A 17,591-nucleotide genomic window follows, 5' to 3' on the forward strand; every position below is an offset into this window, starting at 1 on the left:
TGAATTAGAGAGGATTTCACTAGGGATAGGGATCTTTTGACGTGGAACAGCTGATTCTATGCGTTATTCGTCTGACTATTTCCAACATCAAGATGGCCACGGTCGTGAGAGTACAGTAAGGGTTGTATGATTTTTGGCATATATCGCCAGTTACGACGTTTGGAGCCGTTGTCATTAATATTCAGTATTTTCGGTAAATATATCTATGTTTTTTTACATAGAATACATGTTGATTTGTTAAAATAATTGCATATAAACGCGATAAAATTAGAACCTTACAAATTGTCAGTGACATCTCGTGAACGTGATATAGCAGACGCCTCTAATTGCTTTTAATAGGTTTTCTTCGAGGACTTAATGTATCGCGTTATAACGATGGCCTTTATGGTAGATGCTTGTCAAACCCTTTTTTGCTATGGACGAAGAATTCACTTGCTATCAATGAAAATATTTGTTATTAGTATTAATATAGTAGTGATTATTCTTTGAGTACTTTATAATAAGGTTTTGTCATTCGTTTATTACGGGATTATTTGATTGCATTGTTATTTAACGACTTCCTTTGAATTGTTTCTATGAATTACTGTTATTTTATATCATCTATGTCAGAGGAGCATATGTTGTAGATTTAGCAATTTTCATCCTTATAGTTTTACAAAATAAAACATGTACTTATGCATAGCCTATATGTATTTTGTTTTTATATTATCAAAACAAAAACTTCTTCTTTTACTAACTGAAAAAATTAATATGCTGTGCATTTATATCACAATGACTTATTTAAAAAATAAGTTGTGTTCCTTTATATCGTTTACAATAATTATATTAAATAAAGATATAACACATTTTGTTTTAACATACGAGTAAATGAATTTATTCCGAAATAGAACATGTAACGAAAATAATTGTTAAATATAAATTTGTGAAAATTTGTAATAGTTTTAAAGTTCAAAATTAAATAGTTATATCTATGTTTGTAATATATTTTACATTTATAGCATTTAAATATTACTACAAATATGAAAATTTCTTATACCTTCAATCAAACTTGGGATACTTCCAAAGGATATTAAGATGATATATCATCATTATAGAATTATTTTCATTAAAATATGTTAATAATTTGTTACACATAATGTTATGTATAATTATAACAAAAAAGACAAGAGTTCATTTTAATTACGTTTACAAAATATAAATAAGTTGTTTAAAGTTTTCATTTAATTTTATATTAATTATATTCGTTATATTCCAACTTTATGTTCAATGTTACAATGACTATGTGTGCTAAAATAATAAGTTAATTTTTACTTAATCCAGTTTGTAATAAATTGTAGGTTGAATTTTTAAAATGACAGCGGGCACAAGCTTAGTAGTACCCATAGTTTTATGGGGACGCATAGCTCCAACTCATTGTGTTTCCTGTATCTATTTGTCTCGAGATCAAAAAACATTAGTAACAGGATGTTATGATGGCCAGATATGTTTGTGGCAAGTAGACCCTGAAACATTGAAGGTAAATGTATAATTACATTTTAATTCATTTAATTAATTTCAGAAATATTAATATTAGCATTAAATGATTATGTTATTAATTATATATTAAGATGAGTCCAAGATGTTTGCTTGTTGGTCATACTGCTCCAATAATGTGCCTGAGTCGAGCAAGTGTTATTATGGAACAAAATTATATTGTCAGTAGTAGTGAAAGTGGAGAAATGTGTACATGGGACTTAGTTGATGGAAAATGCAGGGAAGCTGTAAAGCTCACCAGTGTTCATACACAGATGTTGCCTTATGTCTCTGCTGGTGGAGAAGATGTTAGATTGTTTTGTTCGGGGTATATTATAATTATATTATACTTTAAAACAGTATATACATTTCTTTAACAAATTTCTAATTTAAAGAATATTCATTTTATAATTTTAGATACTATCCTGAGGTTTTAGTAATGGACCCTTTTAGTTTGGAAGTTTTATTCACCTTAAGCTCCCGTGTTAATCCTGACTGGATCAGTGCTTTGCACGTTTTGCGGCCGGCCAAACGGAAAGGTCGGTTCTACGTGCATACAAGTTAGTTACACTCCATCACACCTATGCTTTATACCATAAATTGCAACCTTATCTTTCTCTGATTTCTCTACCAATCTGTATTGTGCAAAAATTTATTGCTCTAAAGAGATACTATTTCATTATAATATAAGTGAATTGTTTCGATTAAATATTAAGTACAATATTTATTTGTACAATATGCTTGGTATCTCCTGGCCTATTAATTTTTTATATACTATCTTTCTGCTCAACAGGTGTTTCCTTTAGATATCGAACAAAGTCGTCTATGAAAATATATATTCTTTGTGCACTATACTATTTAATTGGAATATATAATAAATTTTGTAATATTTTTTTAGCAAAGTAATTAACAAAGATAAAAATTTATATGCATAGATATTTTTATCTTCTTGTGACTTAGAATTTTCTGCTAATTTTTCAAGCAATTAATAAAAAAAGCTTTGGGTAGATTAAAAACTTGGCATTTAACTATTTATGTATCTTTTCTTTTGTAAAGAGTATTTTGTAATCATTCAAATTGATAGTACTATCTAATATATCTTATATTGTATTATTTAGCGGTGTTAATCTAAATATTATTATAAATTAATGAAAATTACATTGTTGCAGCATGTTAATGAAACAAATGCGGAGACATATCAGTGTTTTTACACTGGTAGTTAAGGCTCTATCATTTTTTTCATATTTTTTTCTCCTCTGATTTTTGACTCTCATTTTCTAGAATAATAAAATCAAATGAGCAGGCATTACACTTGAACAAACCTTTCTTTTATGCTACTCTCCTTCATTCGCATTTCCTTTCACAAAATCATTATGGCATACATTGCATTTATCTACATTAATCACTTTCATATCATTTATGGTATACTATATCTATCGTAAGTATATATTTAAACTGATAATTTTTAGAACAAGTTTAGTGTTTGAATGCAATGAATGCACTTGTATGAAAATTTTAGTGCTGGTATTTTATTATACAATAAAATACCATATGATTAAAATTTTATTGATTACTAGAATAAAGTTCTATTTTCATATTTTCTATAGGATTTTTAATAAAGATATGTAAGAAAACTATTTTACTATATAAAATATTATATCTACAATGTCTTTTAAATACATCCCTAGAATTGACAATGAATGAAAAAGAATGTAAATAATGTAAAAAAGTGTAATTTTGCATGTACTGTAATTCATCAAGAATATTGTTTACAATACTAGCACATCAGATGTATCTGTTTTTAGTGCATATACATAAATCTTAAAGATTATATCCGTTAATATACGGTATCTTAGAAGTTGAAAACTTTTAGAGGGCCAGCAAAACAAATATAAGTCAATAGATTTGTTCTAAAAACTGGTATATGTACATATATGAGGTATGTCTTATATAAATCTCTTGTCAACATTCAAACCATTATAGCGACTTTCTGGCTTTCCAAAAGTTAATAATAAGAGTCTATTAACTAATACAAAATGTCTAATAGTCTGATGTATTTTGTCTTTATGTAATTATGCTATATCTGGGAATGGATAATTATTGATTAGATTTTTAAGATGCTCTGTGGATTATTTGGCATGACTCAAAATCTCTTTATAGATAACTGTTTAATTTAATTTGAAACATTTTATTTTGCATGAAATTATAGCACTGTATTACAGGGGCTTGATCATTTATGGTTGAAATTATTAACTGTTTTAAATAGTTTGTGTTTCCTACTTTTAGCATATTTATTCATCAATACTACAACAAAGTTTCTTAATTTTGTATAAAATTAATATTTTTTCATATGTTTATGACATTTATAAAGTGTCATTTTATTGACCCTTACTAAAAATTCTTTTGCTTAAAACGTCATGACACCTTCTTAGATATAGTTAACGCGCAACAGGCGCTTCCATTCATTTAAAGATGATGTTGTGCTGGCCTTAACGACGACTGGTACAGTCAAGGTGTGGACTCTTCTTGGACATGAGAATCGTAACAGTGAGCCTCTTTATGAACATGAAAGCAAACAAATACGATGTTTAAATGCACTTGCAATGACTTGTTGCCCATATAATCAGAGAACTGTATTAATTGTATGCTCTAAACATTGGCAGGTATATCTTATTTATTATTATAGTTTCACAAATTACTTAAATTTTGATTTTTACTAATATATCATCCACATTAGATATATGATGCCGGTGATTTCTCCCTTCTATGTTCAATCACTGCACCTTGTGGCGAACGTTGGATGGCTGGAGACTTCTTATCTGCGGACAGAGTAATCCTGTGGAGTGATGAAGGTCGTGGTTATCTCTATAAACTACCAGCTAAGTACGTTTTTAAGTAGAATATCCCTTTTTCTTCTTATTTTATGTTTTTACTATATATTTAATATTTCATATTTTGGACTTGTTGCAAAGAAGTTATCAACAATGATAAGCATTAAATATTTCTAAAACAAAAGATTCATTATAAAACAAGTTTGAAATATAGATTTATTTAATAAAATATTTATTTGTTGCTTATAGGGTTCTGGTACATCTTGACAGGTAGTTGTTCTAAATTTAATATTGCCAATTATCTTTAATATAAGAATTAACATATCAAGTTTTAATAAGAAAAGATATTTATTGAAAAAAGATGCTTAATCTTATAGCATGACACTAGATACTAATTTGTACTTATATACTCTAACACAAATATAATAGCTAACAAATTCGAAAACGATAATACAACAATTACAATTTAAGAAACGTAAGAAAAATTGTATATAAGTAAAAGCTATATGTAGTAAAAGTAGAAATATTTTGGAAAAATATTTTGTTTTATTATATTATTTTATTTTATAATATATGAAATAATATATTTTAAAGAAACAAAATATATTATTGCAAGCATAGTTAAAATAAAATGTAATATAAATTGGTTGAAATGTAGTTATCTATCTTGAAGCCAATGTCATTTGCAGTTAATAATTTTTTCTTCAATATACTTCATTTATTGCTAGATGCATAGACGGATCTTATAACCAAACATATTTTTTTCAATTAATTAGAATCTTTAATTTACAGTTTTTGGAACTAAATGCTATTTTATAGACGCACTTGCTGGCAATGCACATTTAATATTTGTTCCCCTTATATTGTTTTACTTCATTTACCATGAACATTCATATTCAATCACAAATAGGAAATATAAATTATGTATTTTCTATATTACGATGAAAATTAATGACAACATTTTAATGATTAAGTAAAATAATTCTTACAAATAAGTAGGAAATGTAAAAATGTAGTAATGTTGATCTTTGGAAAATATCTATTATTCCTTTTTCTTAATAATACTTTATCTTTAATAAGAATGTAATTAAATACAGATATACATTTATATCTCAAAAATTTCATGAATTGTCTATAGGGTTCCTTATATGTGAGAATGAAAAGATAGAATGAATATCTTTTTTTAAAGTTTACTTATATTTTACTATAGCAGAGTTTTCATTGAGTTTTCTCGAAAAGCAAAAAAAAGAACACCAAAAATAATTAAAATAAAAGTTATATTAAAAAGATAATTTTGCTGTAATTAAGTATATTGTAACTGTATGTATTTGTAATTTACATATGTTACAAACAATTCATGATATAACTTGTTTTTACGGTGATGTGTCTTTTTCATATAACACACATCTACTTCATTCTACGGTGGATCTGGTGTTCTTCTAGCAAGTTGAAGGGCAAGGCTCTTAGCAGGTAATCCTGCGTTATCTCTGTTACACACTTTCTTCTTGTATTCTTCATTGCAAGTTTTGTCTCTTTATTTATGTTCTTCATATTTGTTTTGCTACGTATAGTATTCTTCTACAAGTTCACTTTTCTTCTTTCCTATTTCTTATTCCCATTACAAATGACGAATGAAGTATAATATTTATAAATTTCTTACATGCATAAATACAAAACGATTTGAAGTGCTTTTTAAAACCATAAAAATATAATCAATGACTATATTAGTGATAATATTCATCTTCTATTTTATTATTAGTAGTTTACAGATATTTTTTAATCATGGAGTCAAATTGAAGCTGATTAAAAGTTAATCAATTAATTAATAAACAAATTATATGAATTTTCTTACATTTTGTTTGTTTTGACCTTATGTTCGGATTAACGTTCTTTGTAATATGACTATATGATCGTAAAATACTATAAAGAATAAATATGTAATTTCAAATTATACAAATGTTATAATTGAAATATAATTTGTTATATTATGTCATAATTGCCAGGACAAATATTTCATAACTAATTATTCTTTTGTCAAAATCTATATAGATTATATGATAGAAATTTACATTAAACCAAAATATTATACAGCTGTATTATATCTCTCTGCATTTCATCTTACGTTTTCATCTTTATCTGTCCTAAGTTGCTTTACATGTATCAATATCTCATATCACAAGTTAGGCAAATAATGGAAACAACTATTTCAATAAAATATAATAGTGCTGTGCCAGCTTATGTAGTTTTAGTAAGCCAAGCTATATTACTTAGTTATATTTATATAAATAAATTTATACATATATTTAAACAATCTTTATTTCTGCATTTACCATATAACAAATTATTATGTAACTAATACAAGTAGCATACTAATTTAAATAATTTATAAAAGACATTATTAATTATTGGTATGCATAATAAATCAAGTAATATAAATTAAGTTATTAAAATAAATAAATAAATAAATAAATTTATATATAATATATATATAAATATATTTTATATATATATATACATAATATGTATATATATATATATATAAATATATAACAATTTATAACAATTTTAAACAATAAATAACATTTACTATTTATCGATTGCAAAGCATTCTTAATTTTACAGTTTGCAATTTATTATAGTATATCAAAATCTATTATAAATAATAGTATATCAAAATCTATTATGAATTATAGTATATCAAAATCTATTATGAATTAATATTCGAAATAATATTATTCCAAGAAAGCAATTTTTTTTATTGTATAGTAGCGTTGCAGACAACAAAAATTTTCATACCGCTGGTGTTGAATATGATCAACCTTATCTCTACTGCACTTTGACGCAACCTGGAGTCAAGGTCAGTTTAAAATTGGTGTTTAACAACTTTAATTTCCTACAAATTATACACTTCAACGTAATTAATTATTATGTTTCTTTTTCCATTTTAGCCTCTATCATGCCCACCAGCAATGCGACTAGTTACAGTTCAAAAACAAAGTAAAACGTTAAAGTATTTATTACGTGGTGATAGTGGAGGAGTTGTTCTCTGGACAGTTCCAGAAGTAACGACTCAACAATTAGCTCAAATTTGTCAAAATGACCGTTCAACTCCACTTTCACTACCACCAGCGGTAAAAACGAGTATTACAACTGCTTGGGAGGAAATGAAACCATCACCAGTTGGAATATTAGATCAATTAGACAGTGGAGATGGACATGGCATAAAATTAACAGCTAGTATATATTTACCACAACAAAGTCGTTTAGTTGTCGGTCGTGAAGACGGCAGTATTATCATTGTTCCTGCAACACAAACAGTCATGCTTCAATTACTTCATGGCAATCATCAACAATATGATGGTACAATAAATTTATTAATTCAAAAGTAGCAATATTTTTCTTTTCATTCAATTGGGCAATTTGAATAATTATAATCGTGATGTTCATATAAATTTCTTTCAATCATACTTCTTTCTCTTTATTCTATTATGATGGTTTATAGATTGGCCTCCTCACCAAGTATTGTTGGGTCACTCCGGCCGAGTGAACTGCCTCTTGTATCCACATGGAGCAGCACCACGTTATGATCGGACACATCTCGTTTCTGGATCTGTTGATTTTGCTGTATGTTTATGGGACCTTTATGCTGGTACACTCATTCATAGATTCTGCGTCCATGCAGGTGAAATTACACAATTAATGGTACCACCTGATAACTGTAGTGTACGTTCAATTTTTTTTATAAGTACATTATTAACTAGCAATATTTTATTATATATCTGTCTTTTGTCTCACAAATTATACATAATTATAATTTTATTATCTTTTTAGCCTAGAATACAGAAGTGTGTTTGCAGTGTTGCATCAGATCATAGTGTTACTCTGTTATCATTAGCAGAAAGAAAATGTGTTGTTCTTGCTTCTCGGCACTTATTCCCAGTTGTTACGATAAAATGGAGACCATTGGATGATTTTATGATAGTTGGATGTTCAGACGGAGCTGTGTATGTATGGCAAATGGAAACCGGCCATCTAGATCGTGTATTGCATGGTACATATAAATTTTCAATTTTAATATCCCAATGATATCTTTATATTTTTAATAAATTATATTTATATTTTTAATAATAAATTATAAATATCATATTTTCGCTATTATGATTTTTGTCAACTAATATATTATTTAGCATCTAATACATCAAAATTTGTTCTTGTAAAATTTTAATAAAAATCTGTACAGGTATTATTGCAGAAGAAGTGCTCTATGCTTGCGATGAAAATACAATCACTGCGTCTGGTGGATCTGCTACTGGTGGTGAACTAGGTTTAGCTAATCCTGCTGTACATTTTTTTAGGTAAATGAAACCTTGCAAAATGAATGATAGGGATACTGAGTAAATTTTAGAACCAAGTCTCTAAAAGATTTTCTTTCTTTTCGTTATGTTTTTCATGTTTTGTTTCTTTAGAGGCTTGAGACATAGAAATCTGTCTGCTATAAGACACGCAACCCAAAGAGGATTGCATCAATTGCAACAACTTCATGGTGGACAAGGAGTTGATCATGGAAATCAAATAAAGACAAAAGGCACACCTTTAATGATTCAAGGTTTTAGAAGTAATCCTAAAGATCCAGAAAGCCATATTTTATTTTTTGACATAGAAGCATTGATAGGTAATATCTTTTTTAATTTTTAAAAAAATATATATAAAATGTTAATACTTTACATAAAGACACTTAAAAATTAGGTTTATTTGTTCTCATTTTTACATAGTACAATTACTTAATGATGAATATGGAGCAATGTCACCTGGTTCTTTGGAAGCACAGGGTCTTATTTCAGCCTCTGAGTATCAAAAAGTTGCAGCACTTACACAGTCTGCTAGTCCAGATGCTCATAAAAAAATTGCAGGTAAACATGTCTGAGATATTTTTATTTGTTCATACATATAGATACTAACTTCGAGCATTTAATCGATATCTATATTAATAAAAAAAAACTTGAACAAACATGCCACTTTGTAGACTTTTTCGGTCGCGTCAAGGATAAGGCAGGCGACGTTGAACGAATTTTAAAGGAGAAGGATCGCCACGGTATTGTGTTGTTATAGTTTCATTTTGTAAATCGTAGTTTGTACGCAATTTTTTTATATACTTGTATACAGCAAAAATTTAACAAGATCTTTATATAAAAATATTGGCCTTATTTCACATATTACGTTTAATGCAAATAATACAATATACAGTCTTCATGCATACTAAAATATTAATCACATGTTTTGCGATGCAGACAGATACATATATTCTTGGATGTAATATAACATTCAAGCCAAAATTCTACTATTAAAACACATTTGTTTTAAGTACAATACGTTATTTTGTTTGAATTTTCAATATTTACATTGAAACTCTTAATCAATTGACATTTTTTATATTGATTCATTAAGGAACACAAAATTAAACAAGATGTACAACCTTAATTTAAAGAAATAAAGAAAATTTAAAGTAGGTATTTTATCATGAATTAGCTGTTTGTATTTTTAATTTGCTTAATGCTTGGTAGTATTTCTTTTCTATTAGGCATATTGATTTACACAAATATATTTCCTTTTCGAGTATTTATTTCATATGCATAATACTTACAGGAAATTTCATAGTATGTTCAACATTTCAACTGTTGTAGTTAGAAGAATTCATGTTGAAAAAGTATACTCACTTATAGCATCTAAAGCCAATTTCTTTCTGTAGGTATATTGGCTAAAATGAAGGAGGGCGCAGAGAACGTACATACTAAGATTCAGGCCAAGGTGGAAAGCGTTGGCCTCAAGCCGTCGACTCTCGACGGCAAAGGTTAGCCATGATTTAAGGAAGATGGCAAAATTATTGTACTTTCTACTGTTGAATTACGTGGCATGGATTTTTGTTGTTAGTTTAGATTTGTCATCTGCTTTCCATTTTCTTTTTTTTTCCATATAAAATATATTAATTTATAGTGTTTCTTTAATATCCAAAATACAAATGATTGAAAGTTTTACTGATTTCCCTGGTTTGTTGTATTTGTATACTGATAAAAATTCAAACATTTGTGGATTTTATCATAAATATGTTTAATTATTTGTAGTATCATTTAGTAAATACATAATGTTATATTTTTATAAAAATGAGTTGAAAATTAAACACTTTTTAAAAGTAAGAAACACACAGTTAGGTATTATATTTTGTAAAATATATTTTATACTTCTAACGTTCCTGTTTTCACTGTATTATTTGCTTCTTTTTCTTCCTTAATTAATATACTTAAAATTCGCTATAGTATTTATTTACATAAGGCATATCAGAGTATGACTGTAAAGAATTTAAAATCAGATGAGTAGTTTCTAAATGAAATTTTGTGTATTTGTAAGAAAAATTGCCTAAAAAATTATTTGCTTACTTTTTTCTTAAATTATAAACGTGACTTTGTTTATTTCATCATTTTCATTAGTATTTTATCATGTTCTGATGATAGCACGCTGCATTTTATATGTTAATGTTTTTATTCATAAACTTTTTGTCGTTGTATATTATTGTAAAATTTCTCATACATCTCATTGATCAAGACGTTTAAAACAAACATTTAATATCTCTTCATTTGAATATTTTTACATCTAAAATGTTGATGTGGGAATGTACAAACAATCTTTAAGTTATAGATTTATGTTATATTTTACTTCTTTAGTGTTTCTTTGTACATTTAGGATTAATAAATTTCCGATTATATTTACAAAATTTTATTGTTTTACAGGTGATAATTGGAATAATAATGAAATTGCGAAAAACAATTTAAAACGAAATGGAGCGTTTAGTGAACCAAATGCCACTATGGAAGTTGCTCAGCTTATATTAAGTTTATTACATGCTTGGGGTATTGATCCAGATTTAGATCGCGTTTGCGAAGGAAAGTTAGGTTTATTAAGACCTATGGTTCCTGTTTCATTTGGAGTATTGTCAAAAGGAGGTACGAGCGAATATGATTTAGTTTATTAAGTGCATGTGACTTCTCATGATTCAATTAATATTATTTTTTGAAGGTTACATGTCATTATTATTACCAACTTGGCAAATGCAATTGGAACCAATTGGCGAACCTACAACTCAATTAGAACAACGTTTACCAGCAGAATTAGTTAGACAAGAAAGACTTACCAGAGCATTCACAGCAAGGGCACATTGGGAGTTATCTACCACATTAACCAGCAATCATTTATTAGCAGTAGTAGCTTTAGCAAATACTTTAATGTCAATGAACAATGCCACTTTTGTACCTGAACAAGAACGAAATCGTAAAATGCATAGGTGAATAATTAATATTATTTGTTTTTCTATCCTTTTAAATATCTAATTAAAATTAAATACAAATTTTATCTACACTTTATTTAATATACTTAGGCCTGGTAATAGATCTACAGTTAATTGGAATAAGGCAGAAGAAGAAAATGAAGAAATTTATACAGCGCAACAAGCACAGATTAAGCAAGGTTGGTCTCTCTTAGCAACATTACACTGTGTACTATTGCCCGATAAAATAGTTTCACAAGGTGGTGTTAAGACTTTTAAACGGCCTCAAGTTGAAATGATGGCTCGTAGATGGCAACATCAATGTCTTGAGGTTTGTTAGCACTGATGTATATAAAAAATTGTATAAAACTTATAATGTTATACAAAATAATAATATTTTAGATTCGCGAAGCTGCTCAAGCTTTATTACTTGCTGAATTAGGAAGAATGGGTCCAAAAGGAAGGAAAACACTTGTAGATAGCTGGTCACAATATCTACCAATGTATAGCACTCAAGAACCTATTGCACCACAATCGCAAAATCAAAGTCCACCAGCTCCAGGTAGTCCAATTCCACCATCTGAATCACATACGGAGGAGGAAGATGAAGAAGAGGAACTGGCAGAAGGTAAGAATAAATTATAAAATTTCGCTTATATAATTTTAGTATTGGAAGAAGTATTTAATTTCTTTACATACATTAGCAGAAATAAATGTAGCTAGGAAACCATCGAGCGTGGCGGAATTAAAACGAAAGCAAACGACAGCAGTTGTATTACTAGGGGTAATAGGTGCAGAATTTGGGCAAGACGTTACTACCACAAATCAGAAAAGAGATAACGAACAAAGACGAAAGAGTTCAATTGTAGAAGGTTTTGGAATAGGAAATAATAATCTTGCCAGGCATACTAGTATGGCACTCACGCACTTGTTACACGCACCTCACTCTCCGAAATTACCTTTACATACGGCATTGCGAAGAGCCGCAATTGATCTCATTGGTAGAGGTTTCACTGTTTGGGAACCATATCTTGACGTATCGAAAGTAAGAATCGTATTAACAAATTAATCTTATAACTAATATAATTTATAAGCGTAAGTAAGATTTGTCAATGTATCCAATACAGGTATTATTGGGATTACTAGAAATGTGTTGTGATGCTGATAAATTGGTACCAAATATGACATATGGCCTTCCGCTTACACCTCAAGCTGATACCTGTCGTACAGCAAGACATGCTTTAACTTTAATAGCTACTGCTCGACCTGCAGCATTTATTACTACGATGGCACGAGAAGTAGCTAGATACAATACACTACAACAAAATGCGCAAACGTTAAATGTAAATATGGGTGCAAGTGTTTTGGTTAGGGCAAAACCAGAAATACTTAGGATTGTTGAACAATTAATTGATAAAATGCAGAGCGAAATGAGCGATCTCTTAGTTGAGGTGAGAATAACTCAAATTATTATGAAATTGAAACATAATTGTACATTTAATATAATATAATTTAATATTTGTTATATAATTTATAATTTAATATAATAATTGTATAATTTAATATAATTTAATATCTGTAGGTCATGGATATTATCTTACATTGTTTGGATCCAGGTCATCTTAAGACTAAACCATTGAATGATGTGTTTCCAGCAGTATGTAGATTTAATCAAGTAAGTTGAGTTATGTTAATATTGTTTATATAATTTTTTAAATACTTAGCTGATAATAAAATATCTATTTATTTCAGGTAAGTCATTGTCCGGCAACACGCAGAATAGCAGTAGGTAGTCGCAATGGTCAGCTCGCTTTATATGAATTACGAGGCAATGTTAAATGTCAAACAGTACCTGCGCATGTTGCATCTGTAACTGCATTAGCGTTTTCACCTGAAGGCAAGTTTCTGGTTAGTTATTCTTGTACGGAAAATAAATTATGCTTTTGGCAGGTAAGATGTTCTCTATTTATTTATATATATATTGCTGTAACTCACATTAATCAATTAGTCAATTTTATTGTTAATTTAAGTAATTTTCAATGTTCTCAGCAAACAAGTAGTGGTATGTTCGGCCTAGGGAACTCTCAAACACGTTGTGTGAAATCATATAGCACTGCACCCATTAACGATGTAGCACGATTAAACCCTATGCGACTAGCTCGATTGATATGGATAAATAATCGAACAGTTACACTAATGCTTGCTGATGGATCAGAAACACGATTCAATGTTTAAACTGTGAAGATGCTCCCTTCTATCCCAATAATGAATAAATGAAGATAAGTACAGTATAAAATGGGATCAGCCTATACGAGAAATATGGAATAACTGTTTTAGGCAAAAGAAATACCCGAAAGTGATGTCGTGAATATTGGTGCGCTTATTGGTACTTAATAGTACTAGTGCTAAAATAATTGGATATCATATGGAGTATACACAAATGAAGTTTATCATTGCACGATGCAGGATATGGTTTAGCGATTATCGTCAAGTATGGTATGAAAAATTGTTTTTTCTTTTCAATTTCTTACACTTATCTATCTTTTTATTTCATATATATAATTTAAATATTTCATTTCTTGGTCGCGCACGAATATGCTACATTTTGGTGTTTTCATAGCACACAAGAGAGTTTGATGCCATCAGGTTTCAACAAAAAGTATTTCTTTTATCTAGTAATTTAACTGCATTATCATTTCATTGCCAATAATGTAGTTATGATACTAAAGTATTTCACTGAAATTTCGTGAATTTAGATAAAAGTAAAATAATACGATGAAACGCTTTCATACTGTCACACGTATATCATAGATGTTGTTAGTTATTTCTACATGAGGATTTGTGTGGACGTGTGCTGTACTATACATTACGCAATGTTACATTATTGCGTATACTATTCAAAGCCATGATTACATATTCCTGAAATCCTGATATAATAGATAAAAAGATGGTTACCATATGAAAAACTGGAACCTCGCGTTGAAAGTACATACCTGTGTATATATACATATAAAGAAGAAAAAGAAAAGAATTCTCGCTGAAGATTTGTATATACATAACGCAATGGCGAATCGTATAAGTCAATATAATAACTTGTATGAACATCATATATTTAATTTGTTTATGTATAATTAAACGCTTCAAATGAATTCCTGTTTTACAAATTTTACATGTGTTATTTGTCCGCGTAATTTGTACCGCTTAACGAAAGATAAATATTTCCGCATCTTAAAATGATATACGTCGAGATCTGATTCCTAAAGAGACTAATAATTGATCACGCATGTTTCGGTACTTAGGACTAAGGCTAGAATAGAGAACCACACGGGCGTCTTATACGCTACGTATTGCATATTGCGTTTCCCCGCCGAAGCAGGATCTTGAATGGATGAGCGTTTTACGGGCATCTTACACGCTACGGGTTAGACACCGTATTCAAGAAGAATTAATTCAATACAAAAATGAATTTTGTACAGCCTTGATGCCTTACTGCTCTATGCGTAATATTAAAAAACACGAAAAAGCTCAATAGTCGTTAGTGAATATATATTGAACATTTTTCAATCACGTTTTTACTTTCTACTGCTGTGTAGTTAAACCGATACTAAACATTGTATCATTGTATCGCATTGCCAGCGTGTTATATTTTCATACTTTGGTGGAGAAAACGGGACATGCAAGACGAACCGTATAAAACACCCGTGTAGTTCAAGCCTAGAAATCAGTCTAGACACACACACACACGCGCGCGCGCGCGCGTGAGAGAGGGAGGCAGTAATTTTTAAAGCAGTTATTCAGAATTCAAGATATATTTTACAGTTACCTTACGATTTTTATAAATATTCTACGCGAAAATTATTAGTAATATTTATTTCGTTTAAAATGAAGCGATTGAAAGATTAAAGCTAATCTATATGTAGGTATTATCCATATGTAAAGTGTGTTGCTTCTTTTTTTATTTTTCCTCGTGAAATAAAATTTTCTCCATTCTTGAGAAACTGGATAGTGAATATAGACGATAATAAGTTCGTTTAGTATAATTTATTGTGATTATTGCCTTTTATGAATTTTGCACAATATTCTGTGTAAATAGACAATGATCGTGTATACATATGTGTATATGGTTTAAAAATTGATAACATTATTCAAGTTATTACAGATATTGTGACAAGTCCAGCGAGGTATACAGTTGTATGTATGTACAATCCTTATGTTACGATTTAGTTACCTATCATAAATCGCACAAAATCATGAATAAATTTTCTAAGAGATTGTGCTAATCAAGCGAAATATAATGCATATCTGTTAAAATTTTTGTTATCGGTGATATATTGCGTTTATTAAGTTGATTCGTTACTATTTTAAAAGTGTGCAAAGTTTTATTATTTTTTAACGATATTTTAAGCTTTCTATCATTGGATGTTGATAATATGAAGAATACGAAGAAAGATATTATAGAATACTTTTAATAGTTTTGATCTTTTCTTTTATTTGAAATATCACCAGAAAAGTGAATAGGAAGATGAAACTAACATATTTATCGATAACAAAACTTAAAAGCTATTAGATTCGTAATTATTGCGAAAGCTAAGAGACATTTGTACCGCAAGCATTTGTCACGCAGGCGTGTCTAAAATCGGTACCAAAACAAAATACTCGTAAGCAGAAGCCGAAGGGAAGTGTTGGTTTGAGAAACATGTACGAAAATGACGAGGTTCATTTCTCAATCATAATATCCTATCGCGATAAATTAAACAATTTCAATGCGTTACACATACGCATACATGTATCTTGTATATATATAAAATCAAACTATGCCTAATTGTAACTATGTAATTATTTATGTGTACATTATATTTTATCGTGCGCTGCGTATGACCGGATGAAATTGGATCAATAATGAAAATGATCGATAACTATTATTCTTATCGATCATTCTCTTGTAGTCAATAATAATTGTCAGTGATGGATATTCGATATTTTCAGATTTTAACATAAATAGATTTCTATATAGAAACTTTCGATAAATTCTTACAATTTTTATAAAACAACTTTTCCAAATTCCATTATTCCTACGAAATATTAAACGTGATGTACTAATCTTGTGGAGAAGTTGAATTGTTCATGTAGTATTTGTATGAAGTGTGTGGAACAACATTTAAACATATAAGTCTCTAAAAGTCTCATATTTTTATCTTCAAATATTTGGATTTCTTATTATTTCAATACATTCTATCGTTTATTTTAAATGCTATATGTGACTTTCGATTCCATCACTAAGAGCTGTTTTACACGGAGATATGATTCTATTTATGTAAGCATATGTAATATTTCCTATCTATCACGAATTGTGATGCATGTATTTCCGTGTGAAAGAACTCTAACGGTAATGTTTAAAATTGTAAAAGGAATGTGACGCACGTGTTGTTAATCGTTATGCAATAATTAAATGTATTTAAATGTATCCAATGTGAAACGCGTTGCGTTAAAGATCCGATAATATATATATATATACACCATGAAGACGAAGATCTTGATGAATCTTATGCTGTCGCGTTAATTACTTAAAAAAAAAAAAAAAAAATAATCATTTATATTTGAGGAAGTACCAAAATATCCATTTCTTAAGTTGCAGATGATACAACAGACGTCCCTAATTGGGATTAGAAGACTATAATTGAAAGCTTTAATAGTAGCAATTTTTACAGAAGAGGTGATACGTGATATTTAAATAAACGTTCAATGTTGTATTTGTAAATAGTACTATCTGCTCACAAACTAAATGAGATATTAGTATATATATAATTCTATAAAATCAATTTCCCGTAAAATATATTGTTAGAACTTATTTCGTTATTTTTATTTATAGTCATATTTGTTAATTAGAACTACTTTTTTCCGTCGTAGAATATCTATCGATCACGTCCTTTTAA

At 28.8% G+C, this 17,591-nt stretch overlaps 1 protein-coding gene across 17 annotated transcripts; it reads left to right on the forward strand.

Annotated features, from left to right (window-relative positions):
• Positions 1-61: 61 nt before the first annotated feature.
• LOC117210830 (WD repeat-containing protein 7) lies at positions 62-17,122 on the forward strand. Of its 17 annotated transcripts, none has more exons than XM_033454208.1 (26): positions 62-193; positions 1,338-1,516; positions 1,608-1,840; positions 1,930-2,072; positions 3,985-4,175; positions 4,250-4,395; positions 4,593-4,613; positions 5,787-5,813; positions 7,113-7,200; positions 7,292-7,703; positions 7,846-8,066; positions 8,175-8,394; positions 8,584-8,698; positions 8,810-9,015; positions 9,116-9,253; positions 9,367-9,435; positions 10,090-10,191; positions 11,126-11,338; positions 11,412-11,676; positions 11,770-11,989; positions 12,061-12,286; positions 12,363-12,703; positions 12,786-13,109; positions 13,241-13,333; positions 13,411-13,608; positions 13,708-17,122. In XM_033454208.1, exons 2-26 carry the CDS (start codon positions 1,352-1,354, stop codon positions 13,891-13,893), a joined length of 4,563 nt encoding a protein of 1,520 aa, XP_033310099.1. In that variant the 5' UTR covers positions 62-193; positions 1,338-1,351; the 3' UTR covers positions 13,894-17,122. The 17 variants fall into 17 exon arrangements, with proteins under 17 accessions (XP_033310099.1, XP_033310102.1, XP_033310098.1 ...); XM_033454211.1 differs by having other exon boundaries at positions 1,930-2,051; positions 7,110-7,200; XM_033454207.1 differs by having other exon boundaries at positions 7,110-7,200; positions 13,708-13,893.
• The last annotated feature ends 469 nt before the right edge of the window (positions 17,123-17,591 follow it).

The sequence above is a fragment of the Bombus bifarius genome, unplaced genomic scaffold (genome assembly GCF_011952205.1).
Source record: "Bombus bifarius isolate JDL3187 unplaced genomic scaffold, Bbif_JDL3187 scf7180000008213, whole genome shotgun sequence".
NCBI classification, from domain to species: domain Eukaryota; kingdom Metazoa; phylum Arthropoda; class Insecta; order Hymenoptera; family Apidae; genus Bombus; species Bombus bifarius.